The sequence below is a fragment of the Corvus moneduloides genome, chromosome 10 (assembly GCF_009650955.1).
Source record: "Corvus moneduloides isolate bCorMon1 chromosome 10, bCorMon1.pri, whole genome shotgun sequence".
NCBI classification, from domain to species: Eukaryota; Metazoa; Chordata; class Aves; order Passeriformes; family Corvidae; genus Corvus; species Corvus moneduloides.
This window is the reverse complement of record NC_045485.1, coordinates 16,942,733-16,965,620: the sequence shown is the minus strand read 5'-3', so window position 1 is coordinate 16,965,620 and position 22,888 is coordinate 16,942,733. Positions and strand designations below refer to the sequence as shown.

General features: G+C 47.6%; 1 protein-coding gene across 2 annotated transcripts in view; it reads right to left on the bottom strand.

Annotated features, from left to right (window-relative positions):
• P3H2 (prolyl 3-hydroxylase 2) overlaps nucleotides 1-17,737 on the bottom strand; it is a 65,437-nt gene extending 47,700 nt beyond the window's left edge. For both annotated transcript variants that reach the window (XM_032119783.1, XM_032119784.1), the window contains exon 1: nucleotides 16,922-17,737. In XM_032119783.1, coding sequence (XP_031975674.1) covers nucleotides 16,922-17,377 — 456 coding nt within the window. In that variant the 5' untranslated portion in view covers nucleotides 17,378-17,737. The remainder of the gene's footprint in view (nucleotides 1-16,921) is intronic.
• Nucleotides 17,738-22,888: the final 5,151 nt, after the last annotated feature.

Genomic DNA, 22,888 nt, shown 5'->3' with positions numbered 1-22,888 from the left:
CTTCTGAAAATAGACATGATCTTGTGCCTAAGAAAATAATCCCTTAATTTTATAGGTATCTGAATATAAAAAAGGCTGAAAGTGAGAGTGTCTGGGGAGGCACATATAATGCACTGCCTGGTGTCTAAAAAAGTCTTTCCTTTTCCTCTCCAAGCATCAGCTAGTGGAACTTGACTTGATTTAAACTGGGAACTTGGGTGGTTCAAATAAGAAACCTTTTCACTTGATGTTCAGTTTGACATCGATTTCAGTTTTTTGGGGTCAGGCCACTCAAAAAGAAAAAAAAGGCAAAACTTAAAATCTTTCCCAAATTCTAGCAGTATTCCACAGCAAGGAAAAGTCCTCAGCAGCTCCATGTAGTGGCTGCTGGCAGAGGTTTGCCTCAAATTTTTAACAGGATATTTTAGCCTCTCTACATAGCAGTGACATACACTGTCACTGTGTTCTTGGGTGAAACCAGATGAGATAACAAATAAGCAAAAACCCCATTTTTTTGTTCTTGGGGAACTGTTCTGATCTATGTTACCAGTAGCAGGAGGAATCAGGCTGGAAGCAACCTGGGTGGGGCTGCGTAGTGAATGTGGGAAGGGGATATTTGTGCTGAGGAGGACTTGTACCATTCTGGGCAGGGCTGAAGTTCCTCTGCCAGGAATACTGTCCCTAAGAGAAGAAGCAATAGAGCAATCTTGTGACTGCTCACACCATGATGCCCTGCTAACCCGATGGTGAATCACTGACTCAATACACAAGGCTCTGGAACAAATTCTAGAGAGAAAGCAGGGAAAAGTCTCACCAGAGCACATCACGAAACTCTGGAGTTATTTAAAGCCCAGAAAATACCAAGAATGGCCCATGAAACAGCAGCTGTTTGGGACTGGTCTGTTATAAGCTACTCTAAAGAAAGCACTGAATATCCTAATTATGTTGAAAATTATACAGGTCAGCTTCCATATTTAGTACAGAGTGGCACAGAGATAGCAAGGGGACAGGACACATTCCTACTTCTTTAGCATGATGCCACCCAGATCCATAAGCAGTCTTGGCCTTCTCCCCTGTTATTTAAACTACAATAAGCCGTGCTCTGCCTTCAAGGAAAAAGGGGGGTGGGGAATGAATCCAGACCTTTGTGGGGAAGGTTTCAGTGAAAAGGCTGGCTGCTTTTCTGTGGTTACTGAGGTAATGAAACTTCAACAGGGGCTTACACAATGTCAGAGTGGAAGAAATTCAAAGCATCTATGAGAAGGGTTTTAAGTTACTCAAAAGCCTTACTGATACGATTTCAGAGCCAGCTACTCTGTTTGGACACCAATGTGCAAGTGAACACGTCTTTCCAAACCACATGCAGCCAGGCTATTCATACTCCCAGTCTTGTCCCAGCCATTCATAAGCAGGAGTGTGAAGCAGCAGGGCAAATCAAATGAATGACTTCATTCCTCCGGGGATATGAGCAAATGTGAACAAAGAAGCAAACAGTTACAAATTCAGGGTGCCACATTTTGCCAAGTTTTCTTCTATTGGGGTACTAAGAAAGATTCAAGGAATACAACTGTTACACTCATTCCTAAAGCTCTGCACCCATGACTGCACACGAGTGTGTATGCACAAGCAAGCTCCAGGATCTCCCAAATTTACAAGCCTCCCTGCCCAGCTCTGTGGAAGATATCACACAGCAGTTTAACACACTAGCACTTGTGCAGTTGGATACAAAGATGTATGTCTGGGGTAAAGCAGAGTTTGGGGTACTGCATCCCATGCCAGGGAAGTATATTCCTTTTGCTAAAGCAAAGGCCAAAAGCTCTTGGAAATCCTCACTTTGTAATAGAAAAGGTGTTTATGGACTGGCTAAGACACCCCTAGTTGCTAACCTGGGACCCAGCAAAACACCAATCAGCTCCATTGTGAATTTTCTTCTGCAGCAATCCATGTCTCTGTAGCTCAGAAAAGACATGTGTCTATGCTTGCTGCTGAAGACCAATGTCCTATTGTAAACATGAAATCTTCTAGTGTGATCTAGGAAAAAAAATGAAAAATTTTGGACGTGCTTCAGTGATGAGAAAACCCAATGCACACTACCTGAGAATAATCCTGGTTAAACCTCTCTGCCTACCTGGCCTGGAGGATGAGTCCCTCCTGAGGAAGGACCAAATCCCCTGTGAGACAGTGCTGGCTTTTCTGGACACCTGGCACACAGGCTTTAAGCAGTGGAAGCAAAGCTACACGGCCTTCAAAACCTCCAAAAGTGACCAGCTGAGAGACATGAACAGCAGCTGTTCGCTTTGTGCAGGGTCGAGACCCTGTGAGGTACTACCATCAGCTCCCTCTTTCCCAGCCACAGTGAGCCTGCCTGGCTGCTTCAGTCCCAGCATGAACTCTTGCTCCAGTTTTCTGCAGGAAGAAGTTCAAATCCAACCTTTTGGCAAGTTCTTCCTTTCCAAACAAACCCATCGCTACTCATCCTCCTCAAACCCTGGTACGGGCAAGTGCCCCTCAATATGACAACATCCCCACGACCTTCTCCTCCAGTTTGGCACAATAGTCTGCCAAACACATTTGATGCTGTGACTCCTTTCCCCTGATCCCTTTGCCATTTCTCTTCCCTGCCCCAATTTTCTTGCTTATACTTCTCTTTCCACTCTCCCATGAGTGGAAGACAAACTGAAATATGCTCCAGAGCTGAAATTTCAGTTCACCTCATGGATTTGAAATCAAGCAGAGTATCAACTTTCCAAAACAAATCTCAGTGGATGTTGTAATAATTATTTTTCCAGTAATGATTTTTTTTTCTTGTTTAAAGTAAAGCAATATGAAAAATAGATAGAGTCTTGCTGGGAAGGGAGAGTCCCTCTCAGCAACTCTCCTCAAGCAGCGCAGCTGAGACAGGACGAGCTGTCAGTCCTGCTCAGCCCCATGGCTGATGGGTCTGACTCTCCTTGCAGTAGCTCATGCTGATTGTCAGGGTCTTGCTGGTGAGGTTCGCCAGAAACCAGAAAGAAATAGGGATGTGTGTAGAACAGATTCCCAGGGTAATTTATGGTGAGCTATAGAATGGGATTTATGGCATTGGGCAGTGGTGTGACAGAGGGATGGGAGTGGGTTGAGGACATTAGGACATTTAGGACACTTCATCCTCAGCCAGATGTGTCCTGTAAAATGAAAGCTGCTGCCCCTGGACAAGGCAGCTGGCTTTCCACATTCAGTCCAGGTCCCAACCAGAAAATGTTTGTAACTCAGGAACTACTCCAACGAAAACCCTTGAGTCACATTTCTTACAATGATCCTATCAGGCTTTGAAGGCCCAAAACAAGGAGAACCATTATTCTGCAGCCTGGCAATTATTTAGGACTCCCACTCATCTGAAATGCTCAATTTCCCCCAGATCCCATGGATATTATCAGGTTTTGAGGGCCTTTTAAACAGCAGCAGCAGCAGCTCAAGGAAAAGCATCTGGCATAAAACATACTGAATGTATTGAAGTCAGAAAGATCCCTGCAAATGTAGTAAGGAACACCTGAGTGTGAATTTCTACTGTATGGAACACAGACACTGCTCTGGTGCCTGTGAAGGAGCTTTAACAAAGGGTCATGTTGGAAGCTGACCTGCCCTGGACCTGCACGGCTGACATCCATGTCTCCTCTTTCACGTGCAGGACAGTTGTGACAGTGAATTGTCACTGCTGTATGACCGCTCTCCTCTGAGGGGACAGTTAGCTCATGTCCTGCTAACAAGCCAGGCAGCACCACTGACTCTGAGCAAACCGCTCCATAATTGGCCTGTTGCAGCACAGGTCATCTTTAATTAATCTGCTACTGTTTATGTGTGCTCTTCCTGCTGGAGCTCACTCACAGAGCACGGACACCACGCGGCGCATCTGACATTCCCCAAATACGTGATGTCAGTCGTGTCTTACAATGCCGAGTGCCTGGTGTGTAATTACTGCACATCAAACTCATCCCACAGATGGGCAAATCAGGGCATGGAGTGCTGGGCTAGAGCAAACCCAGCTGTTCCTGCCCTGCCTCACAGACTGTTCCCGGTGTCTGGGTCACACGCTCCCAAATCAAACACAGTTGTGACCATCAGGCGGTTGCTACATCTAAGCCTGAGGTCTGCCAGATCTCATCTGAGCACTGTGCAGAATGAAAACCCAACAGGCTGGATTCAACACACGTGGTTCAATGCACAGCTGTGCTCTAGTAAGTCATCAGGCATCAACCTGAGTCACTAGAACAGTCACTAGAACAGATGTAAGTCCATGGCAAGTATAGGCAGCACTTCAGCTCTTTTTCTTTCTGCACAAGCTGCGTCACACTCCCTTCCATTTGTCCTTACAACCTCCATCTCAGTGCTTTCAAATTAATGGACAGATGCACCCATACCATTACATATTTTACACAGTTTTATTGCTAATACCAGCAGGTCTCAAATCCAGACACCTGTGAGGACTCTGCTAAATCCATCACCAACTTACAGTGCAGTCCATCAGTCAGAGCAGTTGTCCTCAGCATGGACCAAGATCAAAGTGTGCAGCTCAGAAGGCTTCAAACCCTGCTATTTTCAGCAGCCTTTGGTACATATCTCTGTCTGAAATTCTCTAGCACTGACATCCTTCTGCTGTCACCCATCACTGGTTGGACAAAGTCTCTGATTGCACTCAGCAGCACCCTGGCTCTGAAACAAGAGATAACCGAGTGCTGCTTTTTGGCTCATAATGCTAAGCAAAAGCAGATCTAGTTTTCTGTGCTCAGGACTGCTAAAGCACTAAGTGTAGATAAGAGCAGAGGGCCAAGCTTGTTGGCACATAAAAGGGAGAATACCGCACAGCCAGAATTCTACTGCAGTTTTGCAAAAGGGGAATCTACAAGGATAACCTCCAAAACGCCTGATGATCCTCCTGCCACAGAGGAAACACTATAAAAAGAAAAGCAGATTGTCCCTTCCTTGTCTTCCTGCAATCTTTACTTTTCCAAACCTAGGACTCAAGAGCAAACAGAGCAAAATTAAATATGGTTGAACTCTCAGCTGTCTGGGCTTACCTCTTCTTCCTCAATAGCAGAGAATAAGTTCCAAAGCTGTCATTAAGTGGCTTAAATAAGATGGACAGTAAAGTGATTCATATAATGCACTATTGACTCAGCTGCACCATTGACAAACCGGCACTTAAAAGCACTGATAGCACCACCAGCATTCTGTTTCACTTAGCACAGTAATCCTCATCACTTCCCAAACACAATCCTTCCTAGGCTTGAGTACCTTCTTACCCCAATGAAATAATCCCTCACTCAGGGGCTAAGCACTGCTGGCTCTTATACCTGAGCACTCCCTCCCATCTCAGGTGTGCAGCACAGGCAAACACAAGGAGAGTTTTCCTGTTCATCTCCCCAGCTCCATGCACATCTGTGCATGTGAGAAGAGCCTGTGACACACACCTAGAGCATGCAAGAGCTCAACTGGCAATCCTACTTAGCAGGACTTTGTTACTCAGCACAGGCTGGCTGCAATACCAAAGCAACCCCAAAGACAGCACAGAAGATCCTGAAGGACCTGGGGCCCTTTCTGAGCAGGGTTCCACCACCTAGGAGCTGAACTGTAACATCCACCATGTAAAACAGCATCAAAGGGACAGGAATGTAAACAATAAGCCTGAAACATGCAAACTTTCACTATCTAATACTTCTCAAAAGCGTCATGAAGGACGCTATGGCTTCTACACTGTGTTTTTCAAAATAGCTGAGTGTACTGATAGCTGGCAACTCACTGACAGCTTTAAGTGCTGTAACTTTCAAAGAAAAAGTCCAGATGAATGCTTATTCAGGTCTCTCTACCTGGTTTGGTTTGATTCAAAAAAGAGTAGAGGCTGTAAGTGGTTTATTTAGGAGTCAATAATCTAGCCAGATTCCACAGCAAGGATCCAAGAATATATTTGGAAAACAGAAGCACAGTGATTAAAGAAATAGTGATTTGGAGTTAAAAACACCACTGTAGGAAGCCTTGTGCTACAGTGCAAAAGTCATTTTCTAGGGACTGTTCTGTTGAACAACCCAAACAGTAATCAGGCTGGAATGAGTCTTCCAAGATGGGAAAATCTCTTTTGTTAAGCTCAGATCTGAGTTTGGCAACATTAAAAGAATCATAGCCTACTCCAGCTCCCAGAGCATCAGCTATCACATGGGAGAGTCCAGCTGCCAAAACTGAAACTGTCCTGCACATCCCAGGCCATCAGGGAGCTACAAGCCTTGTCCTCTACAAAGCAGTGCCTTGCAGAGCTGCCTCCTGCCACAGTGCTCGCTGCAGCCTTCCCAGCATCCAGGCCTGAACTGTGCCCGGGCACTGGGGAACAGCCAGGCACTGATGTCCCATGTTGTGCTTTTGTGACACCCAAGTCATTGAGGCTACAGGAATGAGACCTCAACCCAGCACTAAAACACTGGGTGCACAGAGGATCTGCCCCTTTATAAGGTGGTGAGTCTGGTCAAGGAATGCTCAGGCCCCAGGGAGAAAGATTCAGCCAGTTTGGGTGGCAGAGAGCAAACTCCAGCAGCAGGAAGGGCGGCTGGGAGAGCATATAAAGGTCATGCTGATGGCAGACAGGGGTGCAACAGTTTTGGCTCCCCCATGCAGGCAAAAGTGCTGCATGAAGCCTGTCTGAGCCAGGCTTCAGCTGTAACTCAGCTGGAGACTACAGCCCAGACACGGACATTACCTGGGGAGAGCTCTGGGGGAGCCTGAGGGTGTCCTTTGCATCCTCACAACACACAGGACATGCCTGCAGTGAGCTACCACAGTCTTGTAGCCCAGCCTAGGCTTCACAGAAGGGACCTGAAGTTGACAGCTGAGTGGACAAGCTGCTTCCTAAAGTGGCACATTACTGTTTTATTTGCTATTTGCCTGCCTTGTAACAGGATCCAAGCTGAAACCAAGTTTTACTAGCAGCACCCCAGTGAGCCAAGGTAACTGGCTGGAGGAGCCTGTGACTGACCCTGGAGTGACAACTCCAGAGAAGCAGCAGAGCCACCTGGACACCAGGGTGCAACACTTATGTTAAAGAAAATAGAGTAGGACTGCCAATCAAGGAACCACTCACTGCCGAAAGACATTAATATTTAAAGCAAAGGGAGCAGTAGTAACCAGCTTCCCCAGCAGCCCACAATGGGATCTGCAGTTAGTGCAGCACCCTGCAGTGCCTACACACGGTGTGCTGAGTGCAACAAGGTTATTAAGAGCACAAGATGCAGAAGCACCACTCACTCAGCAAACCCTGTCCCAACCACCTGCTCTCAGCAGCACAGATCAGGACTCTGCATCACCATGCAATAAAAGTCTCTCCCAAAGCAGCATGACTTCCCTCTACACAAACAGCCTTTCCTCACCCACCTCTGGAGCTCAGTGCATTTCAAATTCTTGCTTAACAGCCTGCAAACACATCCCCAGGATTAGTGCTGCCCACAGGTAAGAAAACTCCTGTCCATTTTCAGCCCCTGCAGCACAGAGACCAGCAGCTCCATAAATAAGAAAAATGGGGATAAGACACAACATATTTTCCTCCCTTTCACTAAAATATTTTGCTTCATCACAGATCCTTTGGATGAGGTTGGCAGCCACAGATGGGGAGTGTTTTCCAGCAGCAGGACAGTGAAACATACCACAAGTCAGTGCTCCTCCTTTCAGACTCTTTCAATGAAACTTTGCCGTTTCTCTTCTGCTTCCAAATACACAGAGTAACTCAGGTCACAGATGCCCCAGCATATATATAAACCTTAGAACAGGCAGTACCTTGGCAAAAAACCACTTTAAAAGCAGCTTTCCAAGCAAGGGAACCAACAGACTGTGCTTCAGTCCCTGGGCAATCACAGAAACACCTTGGGCAAATATTTTGAAGGATGTTTTCCAAGCTCTTTCTCTCTGTACCACACGGATCTTTCCTGGGAAGGAATACTGCTGGCTCCATCTTCAAAAGGAGTTGCACCCGCAGCCCTGGGCGATGAGCTTCAGCACATCTCCCCACTGCACCCTCCAGAGTCCAGCCCTGACCTCACAGAGCTGTGGGTTTAGGCACTGCCCTACCTGCAATACTTTGAGGCAGGATTTGCCCACCCTTTTTTTTCAGGCAGAAGGCTCTGTGGATTCATGTGCTCCCACCTCTAACTTTGACAGGACACAGCACAGTCTCAGGCTTATCTTTCTGCAGGGACATGATGTGAGATCAAGGCCACCACTGCAGCTGCTTTGGAAAATCCACGGTGAAAAGCAGCATGTCAGTGTCTAGCAACCATTTTTGTGATTTTTCTGATCTTTTTTATTCAGGTATACTGGTACATTCTAGTGGTGCAGATAGTCCATTTCTGACAGTGTCCCTTCATTTTCTTCTCCTTCACTAATTTTCTGTGACCTCCCAGATGTTCCCATAACCCTTAATAAAATCTTTAGTGCTGTAAATACAGAATTTTCTCCTGCCCATGGCTAACCCACACTTAAAACCTGCTGACTGCTCTGCACCTCTGGTACTGGTGACATTCTCCCGAGCAGCCTGTCTGCAAACTCTGCCTGACCCAAGAACCAGCATTAGGGCAGGGAGCAGGGGACAGTGGCCACTGCCACCAGGCCACCTCTCAATGGCCAGCCAGTCACCTCCATGCTGTGAGGGGACACGTTCCCTGTCACCACAGCACGGTCGGCGTGCTGTCCCACACCCTATCTGCTTCTCACCCCAGCACGAGCACAGACTCAGCCTTTCATCCAATCCTGAAAGAACGTGTTTTTCTCCTCTTTTTTTTTTTTTTTAAGTGAACAAGAAGCTACAAGTGAGTATTTGGCCTTCACAGCTGATGGGCTGCAGCCAAAGCCTGCCATATGTTCCAGCTAATACACGTGGGCTTTGCTTCTCATCCAAGAAAGAAAAAATAAGGACATTTATAAGTTGGGATTCAGCAGGATCATGTGGGAAGGAAGGGGTGGGGAAGCGATGCTATTTTTGTTGCTGTAATTATTTGGTGGCCAAATCCCTGACCCTTGACGTCAGCCCTGGAGGGTCTGTTCAACTGACCAGTTGTCATGGAAAGGAGAAGGACTGGTTGGGATGTACAGGCTGATGAGGTACAGCTCCTTGCTGCCTGAACCCACCCACAGGCAGACCCCCTGCCTTCATTAGTCATCACCAGCTCATGGCCAAGAAATAAAAATGTCAATACCTTATTGCTGACATGTTGGCTGGAAACAAAAGCATCCAGGGAAGTTCGTGCCCTCCTTCCTGCCATCTGTTACTGTTGAAAACTACAGGCCAAGTCCTGATCTCAGCTACCCCAGTGCTAAGGCAGAGAAACTCCATGGCCCTTAGCTGGGTCACTCCGGGTTCACATTGATTTATCCAAACTCAGCCTGGCCTCAGTCCAGACTACACACATGGAAATATGCCCTGTGCAGAGTACAGGGGTTCCTACTCCTTGGGAACAAACCCAATCACAATGACTAATTCATACCACCTCCAAAGGAAAAAACTAAGATAAATAACGCCTCAATTCCTTGCTCTAGACATCCAGCAGTGCTTTGAGCCCAGAATCCTGCTAGCAAGGCTCCAACAGTGCTCAGGAGGTTAGCAGCAAATGGCTCAGCTACTGACACGATGGTTTCTCACCACTGCCCATGCCATCCACGATGAAGTCACCAGTTGTACAAGGAAATGAGAATAATCCTTGTTGAAACCTCAGCCACAACTAGAGAGTACTGGGCATAAGTTTGCTTAGCAGGGCTAAACTGCATTGCTCATTCACATGCAGTTCATCATCAGCTGCCGTTTGTTATTCCTGTGGCCAAGGACAACAAAAGGGCTCCGCAGAAGCCAGAGCAGAGCTCTCGGATGTATGGATGAGATTTAACAGGCAGCACAAAAAGCCACTTAACAAATCCCAGCACACCAAGGCGCATGGACGGGGCAGTTCAGCAGCAAGGCTCTGCCAAGGAGCAGCCAGCAGAGGAAGGTGCAAAAACCACGAGAAACTAAGGAGATAAAAGAACAGGGAAGGAACAGATTCCTGGGTCACATCCCAGCAAGGAGTCTGGTTTCTCCTGCACTACTGGTGCCCAGTTTTGTTCCACTTGGGACATTAACCTAGCTCGTGCACTGGGAGACCTTTAGATCAATGTCTCAAAGAATCCACTCAAACCATATGAGTCACACCTGTCTCATCCATCATCCAAGCCACGTCACCAGGGATTGCCAAGAAATAAGGAGGAATCCAGGCTTACCTTATTTTCTCCAAAAGACTGAGAAATATTGTAGACTGGGACCCACGGCAAGTGTATTTTGAAGCCCTGGCACGACTGCATAGCCATGAAGTGAGAAAGAGGAATTTGGCAAGACAAAAAGAGCAGCCCTGGCTATCAAATGGATGATTACTAGGCTGTATGAAATGAGCTTAGTGGGTCTAAGACCAGTATGTGTTTACTGGTTGTGTCCTGATTTGCTGGGCAGAGCTGTCCTAATTTACTACCAGTTGAAATTACGTGGCAAACTGCAAACAACTGAGTTCTGCTTTTGGATTTGCTCTATTAAAAAAAAAAAACAACAAAACCAAACAAATCCAAACACTCAAAAAACAAAACAAAAACAACCAGCAGAAAATCACTACAACAGGTAGTCTAATTTTTAGTACATCACCAGCCCATAGTCAAGTCCAAAAAGTCAAGACTGAGTCTCCTGTGAAGAGAGTGAGACACCTTCACCACTGAGACGTGCCTGGTCTGCATTTGCTGGCAGCAGAATTGAACCACTGGGTCACCTCCTTCCATCTCTGACAATACTTTCAACTCAAAACATTTTAGAAACATTTCAGAAACATTTCATTTGAAGTGGTCAGCAAGAACAGGAGCAGAGGCAGCTGGGTCAGTGTCCCAGGCTTAGGGCAGGACTAAATATCGTGCTCTAAACCCAGGACACTGACCCAACCATCAAGACTCAGTGTTTTCCATCCCCATAAACTGAGTTTATTTTTGTCCTAAATAATTTTAGCTTTCTGAGCACTAACATTTATCCTCTGCTGAGGAGTAGGAATGCTTTCTCAGAAAATCTAAATAAAGAGACGTTCCAAGAGATTAATTCTGGGATCTGTTTATTTATCCAGTATCTGAGTAATACCAATTCTCAAGATTGAAGATAAATAAACACCACTAATAGTAAAAATCAAAATAATAATTATTATCTTTTACTATAGGTCTTTGTCTGAGATGTCATAAATCCTGCAAAAACAAGACCAACTGCACAGGCAGGCCTTGCAGGACAGGTGGTGCCTGTGGTAAGAAATAGCTGCTCCCCCAAAGACTTTAAATTAGGAGGTTTTACACGTTATTCTGTGTCACTGCCCATGAGATGCTGCAAGTGAAACCATATTTACCCCAAAGGCTGTGGCTCACCCCTGGACAGGGCCCCATTATCTGCTTAGGTCCATGCGGCATTGTGGCACGAAGGAAAACTGAGCAAAATGCTCATGGAAAACAGCAGTCCTTGAGTGAAACAAACCAATTCCCTAAGCAACTACGTTGGTGTGAATCCAGAATTACTCCACAATCCCTAGGTGGGTAATCCGGATGTCTGTAAAGGAGACAAAAGTCTCTGGCCCTGTGAAACACACAGAGATGGGCAGCAGTGAGTAGTTACTGGAGGTGGAAAGAATTTGGTGGAGGTGTCTCAACAACCATGCTGAAGGTTGGTACAGGCACTCAGACACCCAAACGTGGCTGGTGGAGAGATCACACAAGCTCTGGCAGAGGGCAGAACAACTGGACTGGAGAAGTTAAAGGCCAAGGTTTACATACACAACTCTCCTCCCTTGGGTCTGGATCCTCTTAAATAGGGAGTTTTCAAAGGCAGAACTGGAGTCGGGCAATTATCTGTATCGCAAGTGTTTCTGAAGTCTGGGCTCCCACTCTGTCCCTTTTGTTGCTCTTCCGTGGTCTTTTATCAAGTGACTATTGTGTCTGTGCTGCATTTCAGACATCTTGGTGGCGTGGGTGGGCAGGACAGCACAGTGTGACCCAAGGACATGTTCCCAGCAGCACCCCCAGCACTGCCCCATCTGCTGAAGTGCAGAAGACCCGGCAGTGAAGACAAAAGTGGAAGTTCTTCCCAAACAAGACCTTTTTTTTAAAAAAAAGGAACAGCTTTAAAGAAAAAATAAACAGCCTCTCCTACAACACAGAAAACCTAAACATTATTGTTTTATGCTTGCAACACATGAAGTCATGATGGTAACAGAACTGAAGAACATCTCAGACATGGCAAGGGGGGGACTCAAGACAAAAACAGAATACGCCAGACATAGTCAGATTCTTGCCCTTTTTGCTCCACCTACAATCTGGCATTACTAAGATAGAAGCAATGTCCAACATGCTGGGGACTTGTTTTATTTATTGTTTTAAACCCAAGCACAGACTAAAAGGCTTTTACTCATCTAGATCCAAGGCTGGTGGTTACAAACTACATACGTATGATTCCTGCCATGCTTCACTGATGTGCAACGGGGCATTCAGGCAACTAGGAAGACAAGACCACTGCAAGTCAGTATTTACAAAGTGGGAGGAAGTGCTCAGCAAAAGCACACCAATATCCAGAGAAAATTAAAACAGACTATAGCCATCTACCCAGCAAGCAGGCCAGGGAATGCTGTGGCTGGAAACAGGATGACACAAAGGAAAGAGACCTCAAGGAGAGGGTTGGTAAGGTAGAAGAGAAACAAGGCCTGGTTTTGCAGTTGAGACAGTGATCAACTTTTCCAGGTTACTTGTTTTTGGACCAAGCTGACTTTCAGGAGTTAGACCGGGGACTGGAAGTAATGCTCTGTCACAGGGTTCATGGCAGACCATCCAGGGCAAGCTCCAACACGGCTCCTGAGTCAGCAGCTCGCAGCAGCAAACGCTGTCACAGTGTACGTTGTGTACATTTCCTCCTCCACTCACTCTCAGAGCTAGAAAAACTCCAAAAAGCAGGGTTAGGAACATCCCGGCCTGCAGGCTAGGTTTTTACAGAAAAAAGATGACTAAAGCAGCAAAGCAAGGAGAAGACATGACTAATAAAATATTTAAGAGGGCAAAGAGATCCCACCACACCCACCTGCCAAGCCTAGAGGGTATTTCTTTGACAAAGACCAAGCAGCCAGTACACAGCAGAGACCAGCAGCATTTAGCAAACTGTCCTGCCTGTGGGACATGACAGCAGAAACCCACTGAAGAACCTTTTCACTGTGGGCTGGAGAGCCCAAGACATGCACTGCAAGAGTTAAATCCCATGTTTTCATCTCCTTCTGTTTCCACACCTTCTCAAACCCATCCCACCCTAACTGCCTCAAATAGCTGTACCCAGTGTATTTCCAAATTACCTGAAAATATCAGCTATCCTAGGAAAAGGAGGAGTATTCCTACTTAAATACATATTGAGAAGCTGCAAAGAAGTCTTACAAACACATGTGGACTTGGGCTGCTTGTTCAATGCAATTTGACTCTGTAGAGTCTGCAGTCAACCTCAGGAGCCTGATCCTGAGTCGAAAGCTGACAGAAACCTTCAGCTGAATCCACAAGCTGTCCCATTCCTGCAGTGCACCACAGTCTGCCCTCACATCATGCCAGAGTCACCAGAAACACTCAGATCACGTCTGTGAAATAGAAAAGTGGTCTTCAGAAGACCACTGTTTCTGTTTCAGAAAAGTACAGGTAAATTAGGAAATGATTGCTAGGATGATGGGGAAGATCACATCAGAGGCTGATAGAACGTGTTTTTATAGAGGGATAGCACCGGTATTTCACTACACACATCATCACCTCCCTGCCCCTTTACAGTACTCTGTGCAGGAATATCTTGAGCATCTGCTCAGAAGCAAGAGCAATGCAGCCCAGTGCAGCTGTTGCTATTGGCCAGTTTTAAAAGTCCCAAAAAAGCAAAAAAAAGAAGCAAAAGAAGTCCAAAACTTCCAATTCTAGCACCACATTTCCACCAGTTCACTGCAGAGTCTCATTTACATCATCACAACTGGGCCAGGCTGTGCTGGTGCTTGCTCTGCAGTGAGAGACCAGAGGCAGTGGCAGACCCCAGCCCGTTCCCAGGGCACCAGAAGGCAGTGGGAGGCCCTTCCTGCTCCCAGGGCATCTGGGTAGCCCTGCTGCTCCCAAAACAGCAGAGGCACACACAGTGCTGGCCAATGTTTGGCTGTGCATCTGTCCAGCAGAACTGAAAGCCTGTGCTTTTCCTACCCCACAGGAGTGTTGCAAGAATTAGTTCATGTATATTCAGCACCGTTTTTCAAAGTGCTGCACAAGAGCCAAACCCTTCAATTTTTTTTCATCTGTTCCTTGCTCTGTCACTCCCTCCTGAAGGGATGTGTTTCTCCCCTCCTGAGAAACAAACAAGCACGAGGTCAGCAAGAGTGGGAGGTGGGAAGAACATTCCAGGCTGCTCCTCTTCTCTCAAACCACAAATGTCACCAAACCCTGCCATCCTTCCAGTCCTCTGTACTACTGCCCAGCATCCTGGCCTCATCTTGCAGCCCGGGGAGGAGCTGGACAGGGTACACAACAGGGTTTTTAACCTCATCTCATTTCCTCTTGGGTTTCAAGGAGAAAACACGAGGGTGAAATGGCCACCCCCAGAACTGTGCAGCCTGTCTGTGCACCCACAGCAAGGCAGGCAGGTTCTGCACAAGCCCCGCTTTGCAGCTCCTCTTTTCAGCCAAAATGCTGAGCAGATGCTGCAGCCAAAGTCAACCCAGAGGGTGCGGAGCTGATGCATCCCAACCCTCAGGGAACATGCCAAAGCCTTGGCACTCAGCCTTGGCACTCAGGGGTGGTTCACATCCGAGTGTATGACTTTAGACCTCGTGTTTGGTGCAAGTGCAGGCAAATTCCAAGTGGGGTATTTTCTCCTGTGCACAGACTTGTTGAGCCAGAGCAAAAGGGCAGTCCTGGGAGCAGAACTCAGATACAGGCAGCAGCCAGGTGAGGACGTGGACAAATCACTGCAGGGTGCTCTGTGGGATGAGGTTGGTCAGTGCTGCTTACAAAACCCAAGAGCATCAGAAAGTGTTAAAGAAAAAGGTATTAAAAACACAAGTCTAGTCAAAGAGTACCTTCCCTTGGCTGCAGTGCCTGACACCCGGACAGCCATGCAAATACCAAGAACATCCACGACTCCATCAGAGAGCAGTGAAATCAGTGCTAGCATGAACATAAAATCCTCAGATGTTGCAAAAGCAAATTAAGATGAGTCACACATAAAATAAATTTTAAAAGGCCTGTTTTCAACACATTGCTTTGATAAGCTCAGAATACCATTTTAAATGAGGAAAATAACCTCAGTCTCAGTAGAAGCACACCTACAAGCCCATACCCCAAAATCTTCTGGGTATTAGCAGTCAACCTCAAGAGCCTGAAAATATATCAATTTTACTGAAGTGGGAGACAAACACCCTAATGCTTTGTTTAGAGGAAAGTTTTTCAGTGAGTTTGACATCAGTGAGTCTGGAAAAAGTTTTGAAATCAGGATAAGAAATCACTTAATTTTTTAGCATGACAAATTTTGTGTCACTTCCCACAAATGCTGACACTACATAGAGCATCTTTCATAGTAAGGACCATCAGCTGCACTGGCATTGCACACAAGCCAAATTACAGTTCCAGTTCACTCCCAGGATTTCTTTCAGGAACTCTGTGCACCACATGGCCACTAGAGTTTAAGCCAGTGCAGTTCTAGTCCCTGACTTGTAAAACTGACATTAAGGCAATGACAGAAAAGGAAGCATAGAAAAAGCAATATAGCTATGATTTTCCACTTGGTTTCAGAGCGCTGATGGTTTGCCTCCTTGATGTGTGGCTGTGTAAGCACTGCACCACAGGCACCAGCACTGCCTAGGAAAGATATTTGCTTCTCCACCTGGAAATGGACTTCAGCAGAATCACCTTCCCTGTGCTCCGCTATGCAGGTCTTCACCTATTAAGTTGCCTAAAGCAACTAAAAGGTTATGAATGGGCTCAAGTAAAGCAGAAATCCAGAGGGAGATGTTCCAGAAATGCTTTAAACATTCAGCTTGGCATGAAACAAAACTCCCACAGTTTCTGTCCTTACTAGTCATGAACAGGAAGACTTACTACAGGTAGCTGGCTTGATAGAGCACAAGTCTTGAATGAATAAGAAAAGCACCATTAACTATCATGGTGTGGGTTGGTGGGGGGGTTGTTTGGGGTTTTTTTCTCTGGTTTTTTTTTTTTTTTTCCTTCTTTTTGGAAAGGAAGTTCAAAGAGTAACACCATTTTCTCATGTTTTTTACCAGTTATAAGGCAGAAGTTACTGGGATAAGAGGATGATACTCAGGATGTCAGTGACTGCTAAATACTGACTGCACAGTGTTACTTTGCAGAAATACTGTGAAGTATTTCACATCACATCAGGATAACGACCATCAGGTCCCTGGAACACAGGTTACATATCCTCCAGCTTCACGTACAGTCCCAGCTTCTGGAACATGGAATCAGTTCAGCTTGTCTGAAAGGGAAACACCTCTGGCAGAGGGCATTGGGGGGTTACTGCAGGGTTTCTGGGGGCTTTTCTCTGCAAACTGAAGGCAGACAATTTTCAGAATTATGCTATGTCACACTAAAACAAAAACATCCTTTCCCCAAAGCAAACAGAAAAGCCACCCAAAACAAACCAGGAAACGCACAGGTAAGCCAAAGCTGGACAGAATCCACGTTGCCATCCAGGATTCTTTTTCTCAAGAACTGGCCATGACCACTGACCACACACACCAGTGAAAATGTTGGGGGGGACCACACCTGGACGGCTGACAGAGATGGCAGAGGGGGCACACTTGGGATATTCGGTACGGAAGCGCGGTAACCCTTAGGAGAGGGCAGCTAGGAGGGCCGGGCCGGGGCGGGCGGTGCCTACCTGGATGTATGCGCGCTGCAGGTAGCTGTAGGGCACCCTGCGCTGGAAGTCGGCGCGCACCTCCTCGGCGGCGCGGTGGCGGGACACGGCCCCCAGGCGCGGCTCCTCGCAGCGCCGCACGCAGTCTGCGCGCCGCAGCACCGAGCCGAAGAAGGGCAGGTCCCCGCCGGCGCCCGGGCCCGGCGCCGCCAGCCGCACCTGCGCTCGGCACAGCCGCCGGCACCGCAGCCGCGCCGCCCGCAGCTCCCGCCGGCTGCGCAGCGCCCGCTCCAGGCACCGCGCCGCGCCCGCGAAGTCCCCGCCGTAGTACGCCTCCACCCCGCTGGCGTACAGCGCATCGAAGGGCTCCAGCGGGCCGCCCTCCGCCGCGCACCCGCCGCCCGCCGCCGGCAGCACCAGCAGCGGCAGCAGCAGCGGCAGCAGCAGGGCCCCCCCGGGCCGGCTCCCGCCTGCCATGCCCGCCGCACCGCCGGGACGCGCCGTGGGCAGCGCGGTCCGGGCGCGCTCGGGGCGATGGGGTTCGGCGGCGGGATGCGGGACGGTGCGGGGCTCCGCGCCGTGCGGTCCGCCCGGCGGGGTCCGCGCGGTGCAACTCGGCGTGGTGCGGTCCGTGCAAGCGGCGCCGTGCAGTGGGTCCCGGCGTGGTGGGATGCGGGGCTCCGCGCCGTAGAGTCCGCCCGGCGGGGTGCGGAGATCCGCGCAATGGATCTCGGTGTGATGGGACGCGGGGGTCCGTCAGCGAGAGCGGGGCTCGGTGCAGCGGGCCGGGGCACCGCGGGCTCCGGGGGCCGTGCGCGGGGCTCGGCTGCGGTGGCGGCGGGGCCGCGGCTCCATGCACGCCCGGCCTGTGCCGCCCTCCCGCGCCGCCGGCACCTCTTAAAGGGCCCCGCGCCGCCGGCCCGCCCCGCCCGCGCCGCCGGCCCGGCCCCGGCCCCCCCGCAGCCAGCTGGGGGCGCGGAGGGGGCGCGACAGCAGCCAGGGCTGCGCGGAGCATCCCCGCTCCCCTGCGGCCGCAGGGGCTCGTGAGTGACGTCGGGAAATGTAAATCGTCCCGGGGTGATGTCGGCGGCAGCAGCGGCAGCAGCGGCAGCAGCCTTTCCTCCCGCTTCTCCCTGCCGTGCCTCGCACCTCCTCCTGCCGCCCCGCATCCCCGCGCTGGCGTTCTTATTCGAAGGATGCTTGGTTTTGTCTGCCTGCGAGGCTGCTGTTTGGAGCCGGTTTTTGCTGGGTTCTCCACCCCCCTCGCCCTTCTTACCCCGGCAGCCTCCTGCCTTCGGGAATTCTGCAAATAAATAATCTGGGATGGGCACAGTGAGTGGCTGGCGAAGCTTTCTCAGCTCCCAGCTGTGTGTTTGTCTCGATTCCTCCAAGATTTCTCTCTTCCAATGCTGCAATGCCCTGCCCTGCCAAAAATGTTACTCATTTTTTTTGCATGAATTTTTATGCTTTTTTGTGACGAGACACTTGGCAATGCAGTCTGGTGACACATGAAAAAAAAATATCTTAGTTGGCATTTTAAATAATCTCAGTGTTGAACACCTGTCAACAAGAAGTTTTTTATATTAACACAGTTAATTCGGCTGAAATCAGCTGTTCCTGAGTGAGGGAGAATGACCAAACCCTGGATCTGGCTAGATGCTTTACTGTCAGCTGTTCTGGGCTCTGCTACTCCAAAGTCTGTGCATACAGCACTGTGCTCAGTAGGGTCTCTCACAAGGCATTGTGGCCGTATTTTTTTCAGACATTTCAGGAATATCTCTACAGATATTGCCTATCTTCTCATAGACTAAAATAGCTGCAAATGGGAGATGCTTGAAATCCACTTGGTCCAGATTTTGTTACTGCATCAAGCCAGATGTTCCTCACGGTCATGCTGTGCATCCCCCTCTGCTGCTCCAGTGACTTTGATCAAATCATGCCTTGTTTATACTGCTGCGTCCAGGATCAGGAACAGGGCTCGGCAGCCTCTCATCAGGCAAGTGGTCAGATTATGGAGTCAGTTTACAACAGTTTCACATAAAGGAAGTTTTTTTCCACATGGCTAGAAATTTACTAGGGTTCTTGGTGAAGATCTTTCCCATCTGGCAAAGATTTCATAACAATTGTTCTTGTTGCTTTCTTGCAAATTGGCACAAAATGTTTTAAAGGTTTGGGTGTCCCTCCACCCTTCTGCCTGCCAGGCTGGCATGCTGGGGAGGGTGTTCACAATGGGGGAGCACAGCACCCTGAAGGGGTATCTGCAGTGGGAGGGGTATGTGCTGTAACCATTTGCCTGTGCAAAACAAAGGTCTCAGGTCCAGATAAAGCCTTTTGCAAAGAAAAATTTATCAGCACTCCTGGGGAGCAGAGGCGACATTATGAGAGGGCTACTTAAACGTTCTCAAGGGTCCCAGAGGTGCCACTGGTGACTGCAGAAATTTAGAGTAGGAGGGAGCTCTTATCCCTGTGACATTATCACAGGGATAAAATGCTTGGCTCCCTGGGTGCAGTTGCTGAACAATGCGTCTCCGATGATCTGTTTGCAGAAGTGCTGTACCTAATTCCACATTGCTTTCCAAGTCAGCAACATCTCTGCACTTGCAGTGGTAACAGAGGCCCTGCTTAGGAAGGAATGCAGCAAGTGCAAGAGGCTGGAGAGAGAAGGAGGTCAAACAAAATGTTTTATTTCACACTGCTGCATGTTGTGGTCCAGATCTTTTTTCTCATTAAAAGTCCTTTTTAAAACAGGGAAGAAATAATTCTTTGTTCTGACACCCTGTGGCCCCATTCTGCTGCCCTTCTTCCAGGGATTTTTTAGGCACCCGCTGGCTTTAGGACCAGGCTGCCAACCACCCCACTTTGCAGTCTCCCTGCCTGGGGTCTCACTTTCTTTGTTCACAAACATTTGGCTTTCCCTCACCTTGTTGGTCTGTTGTTACCTAATTGGAGCAAAGAGCTCAACAACAGTTGGCACATACAGGGCTCTTAATCCAGGGTATCTCTCTGACATTCAGAGCACTTGCTTGAACAACCACCTTTAGTTCTATGACCCTGCTCACTGCTACAGCAGCAACCAGATGGAAAGAAGTTTGCTGGTCCCTTTATTGTGGGTCTTGTTCTTGCAGAAGATCTGGACCATAACATCCAGCCGTGCTGCTGCTACAGCCACCAGCATCACAGGCAAGGTGGGCTTGCCTTCATGGAACTGGAAAGGAGCAGGGTTTGAAAGCCTTGCATATATAAAGACAGGGTTTCACCCAGTACAGCAATTACTGGTTTAGGATGTTACAACTCTGAATCAGGCCCCAGGATGCCTGAGATGTCCCTCATGCCTTTAATGAAAGGAATAATTCTAAAAATGTAACAACTCAGCCCCTGTTCAGATGTTGATCCTGGCCCCTGTGCAGTTGTTTTGAAAAACCTTTTCCTACGTAAATAGGTTCATCTGAAGCTTTTTTTTTTTCCCTTGAAAACTCTGATATGTGAGTCAAACCACTGATGATTTGGCAACAAGATAAGAGCAAAATTTAAAATGCCTTTCAAAATGGCTTTTCAACATGCACTTTTACAAGCAGACCTAGGTTCCAAGCCATCTCTCTTTCATTTGTAGACTTGCTTTCATATTTAATTGTGGACAAACTTTGTAATTCCAAATCAAACACAGGTGACCCCTTCAGCCATGTACCTTAGTGAGAGTGCTTTGAATCAGATGGAGAAGTAAAACATACCCTTATTGAGGGGTTTTGATTTTTGCCTCATGTACAAAAGTGAGAGTTAATTGACTATATCACATCCATTAGTTTAGTACTTCATGATTTAGACCCGAATCCATAGCTGAATTTCATAGAATGCTTCCATCTACCCAACACTGTTTTTATTCAAGAAAGTGTGAGAGTGGTTGTGAATGTCAGTAAATGTCAGGAAATTAATACTAAATAAAAAGATGCTACAATATTAATTACGAGGTGCTACAATATTAACTACACACCATATTTTGGGACTCTCCTAGGAAAAATCCATCATCAGAGTTGTATAAAACTAGTCTGGGTTTGGGCAGAGTGAAAGGATGAGTGACCAAGGAGGAATTTTCTCTGTAAATTATTATTCTTGGTATAGCAAGATGTAGCACATTACAACAGTGTAGAATATGGATGGAGAGAACACAAGGTGCCTGCTGGGGATGCCACTGCATGTGCTCCAGGTTTTACCTGTTGTTTCTTTGCTGTTGACTTACAAATCTGCTTCCCCACAGCTGTCCCACTCTATGTTTGGGCCTGTCTCTGATGCATTGCTCTGCATGGGTTGCTGACGACCTGAGGTCAGCACAGGTGAACAGGTCTTTAATTTTTCTCCCTAAACATTTTAACTTTTACTTCCTTCTAGCAATATTTGTGTAGGTTCAGGACCTGGGAGCAGCTATGGCTTTCTCCCAGACGTCTGACCTGTGATCAAACACTGCCTGTTGTTATATCATAAACTACAATCCCAAGAACCCAGAATGTCCTCTGTCCTAGCAGGCCTCTATCCTGACATTTCTCCAAAGCATGTACATCTCATATCTTGCTGGTGACAGCCTCTTTTTTTAAATGACTTCCTCTTGACATTACCTCTGCAGAAGCACCAAGTGATTGCCAGCAAAGCTTTGCTTACAGTGTTGCTCTAAGTGCATGACCTGCTCTTGTATCTTCACATACACTGTCAAGGTCATCTCATATCCTCCTTTGCAGCACCCAGTAAAGTTGCCTTGGCACAGGCTTGTCCACTTCTCTCTCTGCTGCACACCATTATTAATACCAGCCTTGACAGCTCATTCTATTCTTTCGTGGTCTGTCCTGTCTCTCTGCTTCATTTCATGGGATTTACTGTACCTCTGCTGTTTTAGACAAGGTTTTGAGTTCTAGAATTTGCTATTGCTTCTATACTGCAGCACAAACCGAAACTAACTCCCCAAAGCCATCTCTGCAATCATCCCTCCATTGTGCCTCTTGAGGCTTTGGACACGTGTGCTTTAGTTTGCAAGTGCTTTGTGATACACAGAAACCCCTGTGCTGCATCTGTTACAAAAACCTTAATACAAGAGCACAGACAAATACAACGCAAGGTTTGCTGTTGGCACTCAGCAGAGAAATACAATCCTATAAATCACATAAGCAGATGATCCTTGTGTCTTCCCATGTGTAGACAACAGTATTGAATTCCAAGTGCCTTCACACTTTGCTTACTTGGAAACTTGGACTTGAGTACGGTTATAAATTAAAAAACAATAAAGTTCAAAAAGTGTAAAATACTGAACCAAAGGCAGGCACACTGGTGTCTTGAAGGAGTTGGCCCCATGCCTGTACATTTGAGCTTGGATTTAAAATACTTCCATGGCCTATATTATTTGGGACGACAATAATTAATGACACTAAAGAATTATTATATTGTGCTCTACATACCAGTTTTACTACACTGACAGACAAAAAGTTTTACACAACTAGAGTTGCTGTTATGAACAGGAAGGTACCTATAAATGACATAAACTGGGAAAATTAAATCAGAGACACATATGACACGGTTATTTTCAATGCATAGTCCAGAGTTAATGAGACGTGTGAATGGTTTCATTGTGTGACTGTCTGAACTTTAGCTGTAAGCTGTGGCAGTTTCAGAGGGTGAACAGGGTCCAATTCATGACTGCTGTAATTGGACCGAAGTTGGTGACATTGCCAAAATGATGGGTCAAGTGTAGAGCGTGTGCTCGCACAGCCGGAGCCTGGCTGCAGCTCGAGGAGGTCACACACACAGATGGATGAGGGTGGCACAGGCTGGCTGAGGTGGCCTCTGAATAGGGTTTGAGGGACACAGAATTCATCTAGGAGGGGCAGAGCCACAGGTAACACTTCTGTCTGACAACCAGCAGCCCTCTGGGGTGGTGTGTGAAGGGCAAAGAAAGAGAGGGGATGGCAGAGAGAGGCCACACAGGGCAAACCTCTTCTGACCCAAATG